Raw genomic sequence first — 20,725 nt, 5'->3', positions numbered from 1 at the left:
CTGTAAAACAAGATGGTCCTCACTTGAAAATTGTGGGAGGAGTTAGCAGGACAAATTATGCACCCTCCATATAGCAATAATTTTCAAATAAAAGGGCAAAACTCCTGCAAGAGAGACCAAAATTGAAACAAGATCTAGTGATCCAGAAAGAAGCTACATAGCAAGTTTCAGCTTGATGTGCGACAGAGAAATGAAATTAGAAACAGAAAACCCTGAACGGACAGACATCGCTGTACCATAATACGTCCCGTCTAAAGACAGGCGTATAAAAATGTTACCTAAAGATGCTATCTGCACAGGTGAACTAACAAGGATCATCCTGTAGTCATACACTTTGAGAATTTACGATGATGAACCTTCCTAGAAGGAAACTATTTCATGCCATTTGTGATTCGTGAACTTGACCTTGGGACTTTCAAATCCAGTGTTAATGGAGAATTTTCACAAGTGCTAAATCTCAAGAAGATATGACCCTGAAGCCATTTCAACAGTATCAGGGGTCATCTTTTAACAGTTAGAAAATCTCCATGCAAAGTTCACTGCTAAAGCTGTCATGCTGTTCAAGACATTGTCGATCTAGAAAACAACTCGAGAGATGGGCAAGAATTACAATCCTTCTCTTTAAATAGGCTGATCACGGCACAACCTCAGGCCATAAGCAAGACATTTCTAGCATGAGAATCTATGTTACAATTAATGGATGGTCTGGACAAATTTTAAAACTTTTTCTCCCAGTGACCTTGACCTTCTTTAAATGACCTCAGTTAAGATCCTAACAACTTCAGGTCATAAATAATGTCCAAGTATCTCCATTCTCTCTGTTTCTCGATTTATGGGCTATACATGATTTACAGGATTGCAACTCTTCAGTAAATAATAATTCTATGATGCATGCATTTGACGTTGGTTTGTGTCTTTTTATCGTTCACAAGTTTAAATAGCATCTTTTAACCAAAACATTACGATACATATGGAATTTCAAATATATAAACATACATCAATAATGTATCTTATTTTTAAATAAAAGTACAGAAATATAATTACGAATAAAAATATACAAGAAACAATCCATTTTTTGTCAAGGTTAAAACCCTGAACATATATATAATACAATTGATATACCAGTACCTAATTCTGATTTGCCAGTCATAATAACAATTTATTAGAATTGTAATGCCAAATACCTTGAAACCTTGCAAAAACAATACTTTACTTCGTGAATTTTGGCAGTTGGTCTTATATTTCAACATCAAGTGTAAAATGAATGTACATTTGTACCTGAAACTTTTCCTTTCATAATTTCTTTGTGTCATATAAATATGATTCTATTCTACCAACTAGAGTGATTCAAGGAAAAATGTTGCCTGCAGTCATTGCCCTTAACTTTGAAGTCATGTAAAAGTTTTACAAGTAGAAAGTTTTGACAATTTGTGCTTACATCCAGACAGGATTTTTAGATTCTTTTGTATCCACCATGAACTGTACATAATAAACGGGGTCAAATACAACAAATATAAGCATTTTCAGTACACACACATAAACTGTTAACATGGGATTTCTTTGTAACATACCCATGATTACCCGTACTTTATGCTAACAAAGTATTCTCTCCACTTCTAACTGTATGCATGGAATTTACAGTATGTGACAAAGTTATGTATCATTAAAGAATTGATCAAAAGTATTTGTCAATATTGAGCTTGAAAACACCGAAAACTCTTATTTGTTCATCATTTTACCAGAAGATTGCTGGCAACAAATACTGTGTAAAAAGAGAAATAAGACAAATGAAAACAACCTCATCAGAAATATCATCAAAATGAACATTAAAGCGATGTTACATGGATTTCTTTTTGTGTCAATCATGAGATGAAACTTGATATGCAGTATGAACTACTGACAATAAAAATTTGTAGTCTCTTTCGCCCTTCACTGCAATACACACTGTACATGTTCATTACTTGTAATCAGATCGTAAGAGCTATCACTAACAGGGCCACAAAACTACAACAAAGATGCACACAGTTGCAGTTGACGACGCAACATTATGTCTATTGCATTCATGATGGATAACCATCTGTGTGGTAATTAACCAGGTCAATATTTATTTCACAAGCAAGACGAATGTCAAAGCCCAATATTAACAGTTTAAAAAAAAACATGCTAAAAGACATTATTGCACCAATATAGTGTGTAAAAAATATCATACAATAATCATGTAAAATAACTCATCACACGTCTGGTTATTTTTTGTTGTTGTTTGTTTAAAATTGCAGAATTATCCCCGATTTGACTTCACAATGAAGAAAAACTTGAGTATGTAATTTAGCACTAGACTTCCTCCAAAACTGCTGTTCTTGGCTCCGACTTGCACCTTTTGATTCCCTTGACACTTCCTTCACGACTGGGACAATCACCATTTCTACTCTTTTTGGAGTCCTGTCTTTTCTGCCCACAGCATGTATCTGTGTAGCAATTTTTGTCTGGTCCACATTCTAGAATACAGTCCCTCTCGGACATCTGTCTCTCAATGCCATTTTCAAGGGGATTCTACAAAATGACCAAAATAAATTCACTTAAAACACTTTAAAACAAATAAATGGTATATTTTTAATGATCCCCACATACATGACAATGTTTAATCATATCTGAAGTCTGAAGTTAAATGCAGATAAATTTCTGGATACCAAGATTTTTATTCAATTTTCACTGCTTTTATCATTACAACAGCTGTCAAATTTATCAATAAACGAAATGTAAATCTGAGACCTAATGTGTAACTGTGTTAAAGGGCAATTTCCTGACCATAAATGAGAAACATAAAGACAGTAAGTATTCAAACATTGCTTATGACCTAAGAGAGTGTCACGACCCTTGCCAAAGGTCAACTCAATGTGCAATGAAATTTTATAGTGCATTATACATAACACTCTTACTTGTAAAAACTCTGGCTGTATGGTGGTGGAATGGATCCCTTCATTATGAAAAATCTCTTTCACAGTCTCCGATATAGTGAAGTAATCGTGTAAATCTTTACATGTTATATGGGCAGAGGCTATGATCCGACTGCCAGCTAGCTGCCATACATGAAACTCATGAACAGCTAACACTCCTTTAACCTGGAGAATAAATGTGCACAGCCTATACAGTAAAATGCATGTTAACCTGGAGAATAAATGTGCACAGCCTATACAGTAAATAAATGTGCACAGCCTATACAGTAAATAAATGTGCACAGCCTATACAGTAAATAAATGTGCACAGCCTATACAGAGAATAAATGTGCACAGCCTATACAGAGAATAAATGTGCACAGCCTATACAGTAAATAAATGTGCACAGCCTATACAGTAAATAAATGTGCACAGCCTATACAGTAAATAAATGTGCACAGCCTATACAGAGAATAAATGTGCACAGCCTATACAGTAAATAAATGTGCACAGCCTATACAGTAAATAAATGTGCACAGCCTATACAGTAAATAAATGTGCACAGCCTATACAGTAAAATGCATGTTAAACAGTTTGAAAAGATGCAATATTAGGATTTTTAATATTATTGAAATATACAGTTGTCACAACACCTTTGGAGTAAATGTGAAGGTTTCTGCATATTATTTGAATATTTAGGGTTGTCATCATTAAATGTCTCACCTTTTCTAATTTTCCTTTAATACCATCAAGATTTATATGAGATGGAACAGTCTGTAGTAGAATAAAACCGGACTCTTTCACTGAAAGAAAGATGGAAATATTTAAATAATGTATATGTATGAAGGCTGAAGTACTGGGTAAATAATGGACAGTCAATGCACTATTAAAATCCTCTGAAAAACCTCTGACCAGAAAATTTCTTTCTTGATAACTTTTCACACCTGTGAACTTTATCTAGTAAAACTATGGTCTGAGTAATGAATATTGTGAAGTCACCGATTGTGAAATTATCTGTTTACAGGATTACTCCTAAAACCAGTGATGAAGAACCTTTAATCATTCTATATACCGTGTCACTGCATTGCAATCAAAATTTTAAAAAATATTCTCATACCAATCAAAATCAAACTTTCAATACTGAATCATTCCTGGGTCACAGCGATTGCTGTGAACCAATGACTGCCTGAATTTGATGGTTTACAGAATGCATCACAACTGTGGCAAGCAGAGCTTAGGAATTTACTAGATCTGGGAGCACCTGTTTTTAACAGAAAGGGAAACACTGGGTGTTTTAAAATAATATTTCACTCTAAAAACAAAGAGTTTTCAAAATTTCAGCTGCTATGACTGACATTATACTCGCATTTGAGACAATACATCTACTCCTATTACAATCCCTTATGTACGTGGCGGCCGTTTCACTAACCGATCGTAGACGTACAATTACATTTAAGATCATTAACGTGCATGTATACGAGCGTTTCACGAAACCTATCGTAGTCGTAACACTTTTTAGAACTCTTTTCTCTATGGAGGTATACCTAAAATTAATCCTACCATGGAAAAAATATACATTCATTATTTCCTCATGGTTTTAAACATAATTACCCTTATCGTCTGCATGTTGTCAACAAAAATAATGGAAATTTTGAGCCTGATCTCTATTCTAACGTAAAGAAAATTCCTAGAATGTTAAAACAATTGATAGAATAATTTTTATTGACTTTCAATGCATGTAACTCGGTTAAAATTGAAAAAAAATGATATAAAAAATAACATAAAAGATCTACATTTTATAGAATTTTAAATGCCATGTATCGATCTGCTCTAGTGAGTCAAGTTTCCATCAACAGACCCCTAAGTAAATTATATTGAGAGGATTAAAAAAATTAAACAAGAAATTGAAATGGTATTGATAAAAAATATGATAATAAAATGAAAATAGAATTGCACACAAATATAGGAAATTTTATCCTGCATCAAACACATTTCAAACCATGTATATATATATATATACATGTATTCGTTTAATCATTGTTGTAAAATAAGCTAACACTATTGACATATCTTTCACTTATTTGTATTTGTATAAATTTCATACAAATCATGAACTCAATTTGTCCCTTAAATGACTTGATATTTATTTTACCTATGCGTTTGTATTTTATATATTTTGTTCCGTTTAGGCATGTAAGCATATATGCTTCCGGCTTTACATGATGATGCATAATCCAGATCATTTATTAATAATCAGTATTGATATTGCACTTCATAAACAAGGGGTCGCGGGAACCCCAAGGGTCTGATAATGACCCATTCCTTTTCTGTGCATACATATAGGCCTAGTTTGTAGATTTAATTTCTAACGAACTTCATAAAACTACATATACGTTCCACTTGCAAAATTAGGATTTTAACCCCTTTCCCATTACCAAATCATGTTATTATCATAATTTACTAAAAATTTGTAATGTTTATCATTCGAATGTGCATGTATTATGCAGTTAGTCAGTTGCATCAAAGGTATTGATCCGACAGAAAAAAATAGCCAAGTACATCGAATCCCAATGTCTCGGATTTAAATCAACTGTTCCTTATGAAACTTAGTCTAATTTCTGAACATGTCTATGAGAATTTTAATGTCTTGAATTCTGCCCAATGTTAAATATACATGTAAACTAACGATGATGCAGGCATATGTAGCAACATCCCCCCTCCCCTATTTTTCGTTATTATTACATGCAAAGTTCCGATATATTGACCCCCTCCTCATTTTTAAAAAAAATGATAGTTGAAATATGAGATAAAAGCGATGAATTTATTGCATTTACATTTATTTCGGCAGACTGTTCACTGGGGCTAAGCCCGTTTTAGGCCCGAACTCTGTGATACCATAAATCTATATTTCCTATATTCATGGTATCACGGAGTTCGGTCCCAAAACAGGCTTAGCCCCTGTGAGACTGGCATTTCTGTAGGTGTGCGTAACAAAGAAGGATAACTCTAATTGATTTAAGATTCGGGCTCGGACTGTACAATATTTTTGTGCAAAAGCAGACTGCAAGTCATTGTGATTGTTTTCTTTCTACTAGGAAGAAAACAGTCAGGTAAATACTACCACAAAATGATCTCAGGCAGGGCCAGCATGGCGGCCATATTGCTCATTTACGTGCATGTAGGAGCACTTACGATAGCCCTAAACCACTCGTGGAGTTAAGATCAATATTGATTGTAAATCGCAAGTCGTAACTTTTAGTGAAACGGTCGTACGTGCTACGTTCACATTTAAGTCTACATCTACGATCATTTAGTGAAATAGTCGCCAGGTAACCAGGGGAAAGTTGTGAAGAAATGCCTAGTTAAAATTCCAGTCTTCACGAAAACGTTTATAACTTGCTGGCCAGTAGGACCAGTGAACCATCTGAATTTACACTTATATCCTGTGCCATTTATCGATTTATTTTTATTTTGATGGTAAATTTATGCAAATTAGACGTTTAGAATATCTACATGAAACATTATATTTAACGGGACTTACAAAGACTACAAGCCCATCGGACTGCTTGATTTTCACTGACCCGACCTTAAAATTCACCAGCCTCGGTCTTCGAACCTCTGAGTCTTCGTAAAGACTGTAATTCTAAACAACGAAGGTTAGGTCCTGGATTCTCCCAGGCAACGGTGACTCATTCTTTGAATGTTTTCATATGCTTATAATATCTACTGTGAAGGGATATCAAAATGAAAGACAATGCACCTCATTGTAGGTTGAATCTGGTGCTGCCCCAGTCAGAATATTGTAAAATGATTTTGTGCATGTAAAAATTTAAATGCACTCTACTATGGGTTGTGATTGCTACTTGGATGAGCATATTCTTGACATCCATTCAGTGTCAATAAATTTGTTTGATAGATCAATAAAACATTCAAGGATAAAATGTTTACTAAAATCTGTAAAAGTTGAAACAACCTTCAATAAACAAAACAAACCCATTGAAAATAAGCCATTTTTTCATGCAGAGATGTACCCGATTCAAGAGAATACTTACAAAGTGGGAGAGTTGTTCCTAGAATGATGATGACCATCATGATACTGAAAAGAAGGAATTAATAAGTCTAGAGTTTTAACTGTTAATTATTTATCACATGTGCAACAATTTTAATCTTTAACAGTTGATAATTGCATACACACTTACATAGAATGTCTCATTATGACAAATCTATGAAAAGCAAATCAAAGCAAATCTCAATGAATACAGTACACTCCATACATAACAAAGCAATTATTCACTGCATGTTAGCAGGACCATACATAACAAAGCAATTATTCACTGCATGTTAGCAGGACCATACATAACAAAGCAATTATTCACTGCATGTTAGCAGGAATCGTTTTGTATCATACATATCAACATTTATTTCCAATTTCTAAATGTGGTTTTGTGTGAAAATAGATACACTGTCAATATGAAAATCGACCGCAAATCCTCAAATGGTTACATTATAAATGACAAATAATAAATCAAATGTCAAGAAGTAATTCACCTCATGGCTGGGTCTACATAAAATCTCCAGTCCCCCTCACACAGCCAGATGATCAAGGCACTGATGATGACTATAACTGACCCCAGGGCATCTCCCAGAACGTGCAGAAATACCCCCCGCATGTTCAGTTGAGAACTGGAGGCTGTTTTAAAATAAACAATACATCATCATTATATCAACTACACATGACACAAGTATAAATTCTGCTGTGTGTACCACCAATTGAATACATCTACCATTCACAATTCCAGCTATCCAACAAGTCATTAAAAATAAATTCAGCAATAAAAGCATATACAATATGAAAATTTCATGTATGGATTGTGAAATATAAACATTCAACACCAACATCAAATTATTATTTGAAAAACTTGTTGGATAGTGCTAAAACTATAAATGACATCACACATTTACAGTATATATACACAGCATACCTGCTTTAATACAGTAATGCTGTTCAAACAGTAATTATTTTTTTTTTTAAATAAATGCATACAATTTCATTGCTGTAAAATAAAAACACTTAAACATTAGTCAAACCCTCAGGCAACTAGTCTCTAGTCCCTCTTCATTTTCAAATTATGATTCTTGAATTCTAACTGAACTGAATCAATCTTCCATTTGATTATGAATTGGCTTGATTTGTAAATGCAGTGTTTCAATATTATTACTGATTTAAGAAGTTATTTTGATAGGCATCTGACAAAATTTGCAGATTATTAGAGATCTTTTCAGAAGACTATGATTCAATCTGTGAGTTTTCAGACAATCCGTGTTTTCTTGAAAAGTAAAACTGAACATTATAATGTCCTACAAAAATTGAGCACCGATTTCAATCTTCTGAAAAAAGTTAGTTCATGAATATCAGAAAATACTCTTACTTGATAAATTTGTAACCATTAATACCGGTTCTATAGTATTCCTTGTATTATGTGAACATGTACTGTGTATGTGTACAAGTAGCTGCAATAATGTAGCCCTATCCAATTTTTTTTTATTCTGACGTTTTCGGGATAGGACTACAATTCCATAGGATCTCCGTAATGGTGCAAAATAATTTTATGAATAACCCGATAATAAACTCTGTGTATTAGTCCCAAATGTTGTTTACACCAAAAGGAGTACCAACTTTGTGCTCGGGCATGTCTAATAAAGGTGTTTTTCATTAAATATAATGTACAGCATGCAAAATTCTTTGTCTGCTCCGCCATGCTTGTTATCGCGAGATCTCGTAGGTGGATCTAATGAAAAACCTAAACATTGACAATGTATAGGTAGCTGTAAAAAAAAAATCTATCGAAACATACTGATTAGACCAATTTAACTTAATTGATAGATTATCATCTCTGCCCGCCCCTCAAAAATTGGCCCGCCCAGAATTTTTTGTGTGTGGAGCCTGCAATTTCCGGAAAATTTTCATGTCCGACTCCGATATGTACATTTCTTGTTTACATTTCTGGTATAGCAACGTGAAGAAAATAGATCATGTTATGGTTTTCTTAATTTCTCACCTTCTTACGGGCATAAATGAAAGGAAAGGATTAATGTGCTTCATATCTTGAAGAAGTTTGGTATCTTTCTGTGTTTAAAATTAAAGCTTAACCTGGAATTCATCTGTGAAATAAGCATAGATCCATCTGGCATTAAATGATGCACTACTCGTTTGGCATTAATATTTTTCTCAGAAAATGAAAAATAAAATCCTCCCAACTGCCCCATACTTTTTAGTGACCCTGTATGATATTCTACTAATTAAGTTGAATTGGCCTTACTAGGACAAAAGTTATCTAGATCATGTATAAAAATAATTTAGCATCACCATCAGAAGAGATTTAAGACTATTTTCTAACATTTCTGAGTAGGCAAGTGAATTAATCTGCTTATAGATGGATTTTAAATTTGTCTAGTTCCAAATTATACTTCAAAGGTTAAACAATTTGCTTTTATTCTAAATATGTTTTGGTTGCTGTGTGCAACGTTTAAATGTCCTATTTACAACAGAATAAATACAATAATCTTCAACTACAGTGTCGAATACTGTAGCATGAATGGTAGACATAAGATACTGAAATTTTTTATTTCTTTTTCATTTTCCTGTTCTAATATATATTATATAGCAAAATGTGAAAAAAGATGAAATACCATATAGTTGACGGAACACAAATTTGACTCTACAAGGTATATCATTCATTTTGATGGATAAACTGTTGGTGATCTCCATTTTATTCATACAATGTAAATGTTTATTGAAGTACCTAAATTTGGTGAATCTTTGGAAATCACCAAAATTATATCATTCTCACCAAAAATCCTTCTATTGAGTACATTGTTTAAATCATACCTTGGTTCTATGAAATAATAAAAAACCTTTGTTACAAAGCACCCCCCCCCCCCCTTAGTGAAAAGAATGCTGTGAAATAGTCAGTATAATAAGATATAACACACTGCAAATCTCCTTACACATAATATGATTGTTTTTAAGTGAAAGGTAATACAAAGAAAGCTGTAACATTTTTACCACAGATTATTTTCACCATCACGACCTTGTGACCTCTGAGTTATTTTCACTATCATGACCTTGTGACTACTGAGTTATTTTCACTATCATGACCTTGTGACTACCGAGTTATTTTGAAAGAAATGTTTTTTGTACAGTCATTTAAGTATCATTTGTTCTTTGGATTATCAAAGTAAGATGTACTAGTGAAGAGAACTGCAAAGAAACTCTATTCTCACGGAGACTTGAGAGAAATTCTTTTCAAGCCAAAATGAAGAATAAACCACTCATCACTACTCACGAGAAGTTAAATAAAATTCATACTTGTAATCTAACTCTAATCAGAAAATGAATCAGGAAGTAAAGAGATGCAGATGAGAAGCGAGTGCTGGTAGTGTGCTGGGTGAGTGAAAAAATCTTTCTTACTCGGCTTCCTTTGGATTTGCTCAATTTCTAACAATAAAACATGACCTCACTATTTATACTGCCATTTTATTCTTACACAATTTGTAGAGAAATCTTTATGATTTATAGACTAGCAAATGCAGAGCAATAATATCAAAATGAAGTGAACTATGAATGAATCACTATACCTTTTTAAAATTGCAATTGGTCATACAACTTAAAAGGATGCCTTACCAACTTTGGGGTTGTCGATTTCCAGCTTGACGGATCCGTTTTTTGTTACTATTTCTGTTGTCATGGTTTCTTCTGATGTCATCTCAACCAAGTTCTTACTTTCTTCACTGCACTCCATTTTCTCTGTCTCATCCCCATGACTGTGACCATGACCGCTTGACCCTCCATGACTGTGACCATGACCGCCTGACCCTCCATGACTATGACCTGAATACAGTAAACTTGTAACATGTAACTGCTTTTTGTAGATTCCAATGCTTCTGGAAGAAAATATTGTATAAGAAACTATAAAGAGTGATATTGCTGAATTAATACCAAATGCATTGCAGCAGTAAAATGAGGACACGAGAGGGTTGGTTGAATGATTGGTTGTATGTTGTTCAACGTCCGACTCGAGAGTATTTCACTCATATAAAGACGTTACCATTGCCGGTGAAGGACTGCAAAATTTAGGCCTATGATGCTTAGCGCTTATGGCCTTTCAGCTGGGAGGGATCTTTATCGTGCCACATTCTGTGACATGGGCCCCCGGTTTTTGCAGTCTCATCCGAAAGACTGATAGGGTTGGAACTTACAGCCCGAGACAGTCTACTTCTCAGGTGAGCAGGGACAAAATTTCATATGATCACCCTGCAGTCAAAATGAAAATCAGGACATGCAGGTTTCCAAAAAAAAGGACTGGCAACTTTGGAGTGTAACCATCCCTGTGACGGGTTCATAATTTTATCGAGTTCCAACCTTGGAACATGACTAGTTGTTTCCTTTTTCTGAAATTTCGGTTCATATTAAGTTCATTGAGGAAAAGACCCCTCAATCTGTTTACTACTTCCTTCCTTAATGACATGTATATTACTAAAAGTCATGAAAGAAAACTGACAAAGATGAACTGTCAATTTTAATCAACACACTTAATTAATGTGCATAAAACTTTCTTTGTGTTGTGCTATCCGAAAGAATAAAAATTTCGGATATAGAGCCAAATTTCTGACTGACTCCTGACTGCCTGGAAACTTAACTCCTGATATAAAATTGCAAATTAATGTGCGTTTTTTATGCAAAGCATGTTTTCCCCATCTCCATACTGTTTCCATGCTGTATACTTATCAGGTACCCCCATAAACTTTTGTCAAATTTTATGATTTAAAAATTAGTAGTTCACAAACACCCATATTTATGAAAATGACTAAGTCCAAGTTTTAGCAAGGGAAATCACAAATATCAGTTTTATCATATGTTTATCCAAATAGCTAAAATCTCTTACATCATTACCATTGGTACTGAACTTAGAACTTTGCCCAGTTTCATTCCAAATATAGCAGAAATTGTAATTTTGAAAAATATATACGAGAAATTGTTGAAAAGCTTAATGATGGATAATTTTGTGTGGTTTACGTCCATTTTCAAATTGCAAAGTAGGATGATTCAATATACTGAACAATTGAACACTGTTGCCAGACAGGAGCATACAATTAAATGGTCTCATGGTCACTTGAACGTCTGGTCAATGGTAGGACAGTGGGACAACATGATGTGAATACCATATGGTGTTGCATTCAATTTGTTTTAATTCTCTACAAATAATTCAAATGGTAATTTTCTCAGTGAATTGTTCGTGTGTGGATGATTTCACACATGGGATGTTGACTGGGGCAGTGATAATGAAGTTACTTAGCAGTCAATAAAAAAAAACCAACACCAAGATGTGTTTATCATGTTTATGAAACAGGATTTAACTTTTTCAAGCACTAGTCCATACAGACTAGTCACTATTGATGTTCACTATTCTGTCCAGTATATCATATAAAATAATCCTACAAATTCATTTTATTCAATAGTATTTTATTAAACCAAACATATAAGAGACTTAGACAAATTTGCTAAAATCTTAACCAATTCAAGATTGTTAACCTGATTTTCACGAGTCCATAAGGACTACTGCCATAGAGTTTACTAGTCCGACATGATTTTTCCTAGTCTCAGACTTACGGATATGGAGGTAATTTCGAACCCTGTGCAACATTACGCCCCTGATGGCAAGAAAGAAACAAATGAAAGGTCTTGTCATAAGGAACCAATTTTTGCATTTCTCCCCCATTTTAGACACATTTGCGGGTTCATAAATTCACGGATTCGAATCACTATATGCCCCCTCCCCTTTTTAAAAACACATTGTGTATTAAAGAATGATAAAAATATTCACAGTTTCTTAAATTCGCGCATTTGTCTAGACCGTGAATATAGCGAAATTTTCCACCATGATTTATTTCCCCCCTACACAGTATACAAAATAGTTCAAGAAATATTACCGAGATTAACTTTTCTTCAAAGTGGGTCAAACTCCAAGGTCACAAGCTTTGGCATTAAAACAAAATGCTTATCACAAGAAATATGAGAGTCCCATCACTCACCATTCAGAAGTTATGAGCAAGATAAAAGTTTTACTTATGCTTTGACATTTGGGCCATATTTCAAGGTCAAACTACTAAAAGAGCGGCATTGTCACAAGGAATGCACATAAAAACAAAATATGAGAGCCCTATCCCTCACCATTCATAAGTTATGATCAATGTTGAAGTTTTGGACAGAATGACAATGACAGAAAGGACAAAAAGGGCATGTTCCTCAAATCTTTGATCTCGGGAGGGAGGGGGATAAAATTTGTACTCAGGATGTTACAGAATCAGTGAACAGGACATTACCCAGAAGTACTAGATCATAACACTACTGAATCCCTGGTGACTGAGCTCTACATACAGGAAATTTAACCTAACTAATCAAAATTTTTTTTATTTGCAGCTGACCTTTTCATACTACAATATAAACACTGTCAGGTATTTTAATCCCTAAAAGGTTGCAAATCATTTTCTGCATTTCCAAATTTCTGTGATTGCATTATACCTATTATACATCTCATTATACCTATATGTACCCATTTTTATGGAAAAATCGCTAAATTTGTGTCTTGTTAAAAATTTCACTTATAAGGTATATTTACAAATATTTTATATGATTTTTCCTGTTCACAAAATTCTTCAAAAAATATGCAACTGCAGAAAATACCCATCACATGGTATGTAAGTGTGCAGTTGTATTCCCTTACCATGATCATGAAACAGAAACAATCCTACAACATTGACGGCAAGTCCAGCTCCGCCCACAATTAGAAGCAGTTTGGGATTGTTCACTTCTTCAAATTCAACCAATCGCTTGAGAGCTTCTACCATAATGGAAAAACAGAGAGCCACAAGGAAGACGGCATTTACCAACGCTCCCAGAACTTCTGCTCGGATCCACCCAAATGTATTTTTCTCCGTTTGCCATTTTGATATCTATGATGAAATGAGATTTAAATATGGTTAGGGCTATTCCAGAAATAAATACATGGTGTGTGTATGCATCTCGGGAGGCACCTTTTGTATATACCAAGCACCCATTAAAAAAATAAATAAATTGCCCCATGACCCATCAAATTGATAAAACTCATTTTACAATGACCCATCTAATTAAAAAAAAACCTAACCCACCACAAAAATATTTTTAAAAAATGAAAACAGTACAAATCTTGCGAGGTTTTCGGGACAAACATTTTAGTAGTCAATGACGCGGTAATGCCTGTGCGACATTGTATCACAGTAGTTCTGAAGAAACGATGTCACATCAACAATCAAAGGCATCTATGGCGGGAATGTTGGAAAGATTGGGAGTCCAAGCGATGCTATTATCATGAAATGGGTATGGATATGTTTTTCCACGAATCGTTCGTCAAATGGAGGCCTCTATATCACCATCACACTGACTGATAAATATAACGTATCGGTACCCTCGCATAAATCAACCAAGGTTTGCCTATTTTTATTAGAAAACGGAATACCTATTGATTTCAAAATATTCCCCAAGATCGATGCACTGTAAACTGTAATAATCTACAGAGTTCGCCGCCATCACGTCCCAAGGGACCCTACTAAACATGCCTCTAATTTGAAGAGTGTCGTAATGGAAATAGAAAGTTATGCGCTACAAAGAGCAACAACTCGAATAGTTTTATGTTACTTCCGATATCCGATTTCGAAAGCACGTTTCAATTTTCCCTCCGACGTTTTGTAACCAACACGACAAGAGCGACAATAAAAATATTCTGAAAACTCAACACCCACGTGGCACAAAATTAAAAAACAATAGAAACTACCCACTATAAAATTTTTTTTTAACAGTCCAACCACGGACCAAATAAAATATGAAAAAATACGACCACCCACACAAAAAAATATCGTTTGCCGCCCGACCCCCCCCCCCCATTTGATAATTTCTGGAACAGCCCTTACACAATAATGTGTGATATTATCTGTACATCAGAATATTGTACCATGATTGTTGATTGGCAACAATTGTTCCATTACAACCTGATATACAGCTTTTCTCATGCACCTGGGGTTGTCTTCTGCTCTAATTTTTTTTAAAGGTTTATTATATTTGAATTATTTAGTTAGCATTCTGTAGCAAATTCTGGTGTGATCATTACAAAGTTGTGTAGCAGTTTGTTGTCCTCTTGCATTGACCATCTTATAAATAAACCGAATATAAATTGTTTGCAATAATATAAATTGTTTGCAATTAAATTCCGTGGGATTTGGGGTTTCGTTACTTATAATCATAAACATAAAAAAACATTCAAAGTATCAACATAAATAAAACTTTTACGTAGTACCTAGGTATACAATCACAAAATCTTCCGAGTAACCAATTATCAAATATTTTCCGATTTGAAGTCCTTAATCCTTACCCTAACAGATGCAAAGCCTACAATGAGAGCCACAACATCAGACAGCATGTGAAAGGAATCGGCCACAAGAGCAATGGAGTTAGTGATGTACCCTACAATAATCTCCACCAGGAAGAATGAGGCTGTCATAGACAACATGGTCAGCAGGCGACATGTTTTCCCAGAATACCGGGCCATGGTGTGGTAGTGCAATGGTCAGCTTACAAAGTCACCGTTTTCAGCTTGTCTCGCAATCAACTTCTGAAATAATGAGTTGATTTATTTACATGTATGTAGCTTAACCCCATGCAGTACTGATACAAATTCAGAGACCCCGAGGGTCTCTACAGCCCAGTAGCTAAGTACTTCGTTACTAGCTTGAAAATACGGATGTATATTTAATTGCTGTTATAAAATTTAGAAATTCATTTCAAAATTAAGGATTATCCCCCTCATGCATAGCTCTTATCCTTGGACGAATTTGGCTCCACTTTTTTGGTACGCTGTTTTTGGCTATATTTAGCTCTAAGACTTCATAGTTATTTCGGATTTCAAACATTTCGGTTGAGCATCACTGAAGAGACATTATTTGTCGAAATGCGCATCTGGTGCATCAAAATTGGTACCGTATAAGTTTTACATTTAAAACACACATGTGTGTATAAAATAACAATAATGAAATACAATGCCATTACATGTTACATGGACCGATGTATTGATTGATTGTATCTTGCTCAACGTCTCGCTCGAGAATATTTCACTCATATGGAGACGTCACCAAGATCAGTGAAGGGCTTCAAATTTAGGCCTATGTTCGGCACTTATGGCCATTGAACAGCAAGGGTTCTTTAGCGTGCCACGGGTCATCTCCGAGGACCTGTGACATTCACACCTGATGCCAAGCGTTTGGTGATGGAACTGTCACTACCTGTTTTAACGACTTAGGTCTGTCGCAGCCGGGATTCGAACCCCGGCCTTCCACATGCCGGTCGACCGATATACAAGTCGCAATATAGAATATATGATTTATAGCAAATTTTCATGCAAAACTTTTTTGCATGGCTACATCATGGATTTGAAATGTCAAGAGTTCTTGAAATCTTTCGGTAATGTCGACAAGTCCGATAAAAGACAGAGAAACGTGATAGAAACATTCAATATCTGATTAAATCAGGTTCTGTGTTAATCCACACATGTATGTCTGTTATTGGTAGCCTAAGCTATACTTATGGTAGTCAGTCCCAATGACCGACAGGAAAAAAAAATCAAAAAAAATCAAGGACTTTGAAATGTTTACTTGAATTCATAGTAACCATCAATTATCATCATGATTTAATAGACAATTTTCACTTTACTATAATTTAATTAATATACAGTCCTGTACAGTTATATAAGTAACCGATTATTTAATAAACAACAAGGATTTATGGTTACTATGGTGTACATAGCAGCATTCTGATAAATGTTCTAGTATAACATGTAACAAATGTCAGGAAACATGCATTACGTAATGTAAAATATAAACTCAGAAAATGCTTACAAGTCGACTCTATAGTCATAAAAAGGATGAGGAACTCTCCAGATTATTGTGTTCTAAATGTTACGGAGTAATAATTTATGAAATGAAGAACCCCCTAGATTAATGTGTTATACCTGTAAATGTTATGGAGTAATAAGTTATGAAATGAAGAAACCCCTAGATTAATGTGTTATACCTATAAATGTTATGGAGTAATAAGTTATTAAATGAAGAAACCCCTAGATTAATGTGTTATACCTGTAAATGTTATGGAGTAATAAGTTATGAAATGAAGAAACCCCTAGATTAATGTGTTATACCTATAAATGTTATGGAGTAATAAGTTATGAAATTTTAGGAACCTGAAAATTATTCCAATTACATAAAGTTACCAATTCAACCCCAATGGGACCCCCCCCCCCCCTCTCCTTATATCCCAAAATTGGTGATTTTTCATTTACACTTAGTATGTCAGTAGGTTTTGTTTGAAATTTAATACCACAAACATTTAGCTTGTTTCATAACAAAGTAATTGGCATTACACATGTTATGATTCTATGATGGTAGTCTTTTAAAATACTGCACTGACAACAATACATCTCAAACCACTTCTCCATTTCATTTACTTCAATTTGTTTTCCAGATTAATTTATGGATGCCTGTGGCATTTTTCACACAAAATCAGCACATCCAAGGCTTTTGATCACAAGGCATGAAATCCAAGTACACATCACGGCCTATTGTAATCCGTGTGCAACTTTTAGAATCCATATGATATAGAAATGTACATGTGACTCAGTCTCAAGTGCCCTCGGAGTGCAAGTACTTTATTCACATGCATGCTTTACGACAGATTACATATACCTCTGGGGAATACTTGCAATTTTCGTCATAATCACGCACACTTGCAGGGTTAGTGACTAATTTCAAAGACTGAAAGAAACAGCAAATAAACAAAAACAAAAGAAAATCTTCATGCTCAATCTGATAAGTACAGACCTATATATATCATACAGGTCTGTACTTTAGTCAGATTGCCTTCATGCTTGAAAATGAATCCATTTAATGAAAGAAGGTCTCTTATCAATAAAAAGTTTTTAATGACTTATTGAAAGTATGCAGTGAATTTGCCACAAGTAGAGGACAAGAAATCGCCAGTTGTCAGCTCTTAAAGAGAACCCTGCATGTGATTATCATTAAACAATTTCTAAAATGGAACAAAAAATGCTTTCAAAGGTCCGAAAGGTAACTGACATAAGTTTATCAAGGACTATGTGAAGTTCATTCTTTCAAATTCCATTATCTACATAAAGTATAAACATTAAAATCTTTTCCACACCTTAGGACATGTGGCCAGGTTGTCTGGGTTTTTTTTTTTTTGATAAATGGGAAAACGAGGACAAATTCTGAAACTGTTTGAACTAAAATTACACACTGAAGGTCCCAGAAAAGTGAATTAAAAGGACAAATTTCAAGATGGTAAAATAAGTGCAAATTTTGATGATATATCTTTCATATGATACTGCCAACAGCAAAATTTATTATGCTACAAGTTTGTCCCTCGCCATGTTCAGCTCTGAAAATTACTCACTACATTGCTGTGCAAGAATCAAATAGCCATTTCATAAATTTACCAATGAAATCATTTAAGCTAGAATTAACGTTTACTGACCAAGTAAGATATCAAGACAAGAATAGGCTTGTTACATGTAGCTTACATTGAAGGTGTACTTTAAGTTGCACTTTAAAAAATTCTAAGTATTATAAGACATGCATTAACTGCATTCTCAATGTTAATTATATATGTAGTTTACATTAAATGACATTCAGTAATCACACATGGAATACACATGCTAAATTTTAACACAGATCTTTGGTGCAACAGATGGACAGTAATCCCCTAGTGTCACTACACTTCGCAGGCAAAACCAGAAGCACTTGATAAATTTCATTGTGGTTGTGACAAATGGCCAACTTTTATTATCTATCTGCACTGCAGTATTTGAGATAGAAGTTGGAGACAGAGCAACATTTAATGGAAATTTGGAAGAATGTTCCTATGGAAATCCATTGAACTTCACAGACACTGTCTAAGACAGGGAAACAAAGTTAGTGCTAGGCAAATGACAACAGGGACACATGTCACTAGTTTTTGGGACAGGGTCTAAATCTTTTTAGATTGATAATGTTAAGACTAAAGTTTTTTTTAGATTGACATACTTTCACTGGAGGTTTTTGTTTTTAGAGGATTTGTTCTGTATTTTGATAATAAATAGGTAATCATTTGAGAAATTATATTCCTTACATTGTCTCAAAATTGGAAATTTCTAGACAATAGGGAAATTTTTGATTATTTTCCAAATGAGAATGGTTCTTTTTTCAGAACCACTTTAGGACCTTGGAAAAATACAAAACTGAAGTGAACACAAGGACATATTTGACAAACTGTATAATGTCCACTTTACAGTATTTGAAATTGGTTTAAAACTTGGTATAGACCACGGGTCTATGCCAAAACAAGATGACATACTTCATCGAATTTCATAGACTGCAACATTGAAACAAAAATAACACAAATTTAAATATTATTATTTACTTCTAATGTACTTAGTTAGCATATTTTCTAAAACCATTTTGATAACAATGTCCTCCTTTCCTCATAACGTTTATCAGACATGACTTTTGGGATAACTTTTTTGATTTAAATCTAGAAAATCGGCATAGACAATTTGGTCTATCCCATTTACAATTGGCATAGACCGGTGTCATTTGACACAGACTCGGTCTATGGTTAATTTCGAACACTGCAAGTTTACTGACCTGACAACTTCAGAACAAAATTTCATTACAGACAAATCAGACTGCCACACAAATATTCACTGTGGGAAAAATTTCACCATTTTAAAAAAAACACCCAATTTAAATAAAAATTTATTTGAATATCAGATGTACTTTCTTGAGACACTTCTATCATTCTAAAGATAACTATCGTTATTCTACAGGCCTACCTAGCATAGCTAGTCTCGAGGTCTAAATCATTTAACAGACTATGTACACTCATGCTATTTAACCCTGTAGGTCTAATCATGCTAATCCTTACAGGATTGAATTATATATAAATTAAACAACACTTACTAGACGTTGTCAATCCAAGTATAATGTCAAGACTTCTGAAAACCTTTATAAAATGACTTAAATTTGCACACATCACCTACAGTGGGTCGCGGGAGACTAAAGACGTCGAATGGAAATATTTAATATGCACGCGGCACTTCACTCACATTTAAAACATAAAGGAATGTGTGCAAACCATCGATTAAAACCAACTGGTACGTTCTCCAAGATCTCAAAAAGAATAAAACACCATTTCTCTAACACGGTGACATACTAAGAGAAATTCACCATGAACCATCGTAACTTTACTCCATTACTCACAGCATGTAGACATAGATCATGTCAGCTGAAACTCAAAGGTGAAGGTCAATTTCAAAATCACAATGAAAAGCAAGCATGCCCCTAAGGCCTATTAATTATGCAAATTAAATATAGAAACTTTACAGACATTCATGAACATGCATTGAGTTAAATATTTTACTAGCCGTAGTTCGTCTTATGATGAATTGAATAACAGAAATAGGCCTAGAGAACTCTAGATCTAATGCCGATTGCCCTAATGCGGTCTACATAACCAACTCGGTCAAAATTATTTCGATTCTTTATTTATGACGAATATATCAAATAAATGAAACAATCATTTTCAGTTTCTTAAATGTAGTATAAAGCAGACAATAGGATCCCTTTTCATTACTTATTATATACAATTACAAATA

The 20,725-nt window shown here is 34.2% G+C and overlaps 1 protein-coding gene across 12 annotated transcripts; it reads right to left on the bottom strand.

Moving 5' to 3' along the window:
- Positions 1-896: 896 nt before the first annotated feature.
- LOC125648368 (proton-coupled zinc antiporter SLC30A1-like) lies at positions 897-20,600 on the bottom strand. 12 transcript variants are annotated; one of them, XM_048875388.2, is made up of 10 exons: positions 20,495-20,594; positions 15,398-15,637; positions 13,718-13,946; positions 10,618-10,824; positions 10,405-10,431; positions 7,482-7,623; positions 6,986-7,029; positions 3,657-3,736; positions 2,937-3,119; positions 897-2,550 (listed from the first exon to the last, which is right to left on the bottom strand). In XM_048875388.2, exons 2-10 carry the CDS (start codon positions 15,572-15,574, stop codon positions 2,332-2,334), a joined length of 1,308 nt encoding a protein of 435 aa, XP_048731345.2. In that variant the 5' UTR covers positions 15,575-15,637; positions 20,495-20,594; the 3' UTR covers positions 897-2,331. The 12 variants fall into 12 exon arrangements, with proteins under 12 accessions (XP_048731345.2, XP_055996272.1, XP_048731344.2 ...); XM_056140297.1 differs by having other exon boundaries at positions 20,491-20,580; XM_048875387.2 differs by having other exon boundaries at positions 20,031-20,572.
- Between the last annotated feature and the right edge of the window lie 125 nt (positions 20,601-20,725).

The sequence above is a fragment of the Ostrea edulis genome, chromosome 6 (genome assembly GCF_947568905.1).
Source record: "Ostrea edulis chromosome 6, xbOstEdul1.1, whole genome shotgun sequence".
NCBI lineage: Eukaryota > Metazoa > Mollusca > Bivalvia > Ostreida > Ostreidae > Ostrea > Ostrea edulis.
This window is presented reverse-complemented; position numbering and strand designations above follow the sequence as displayed.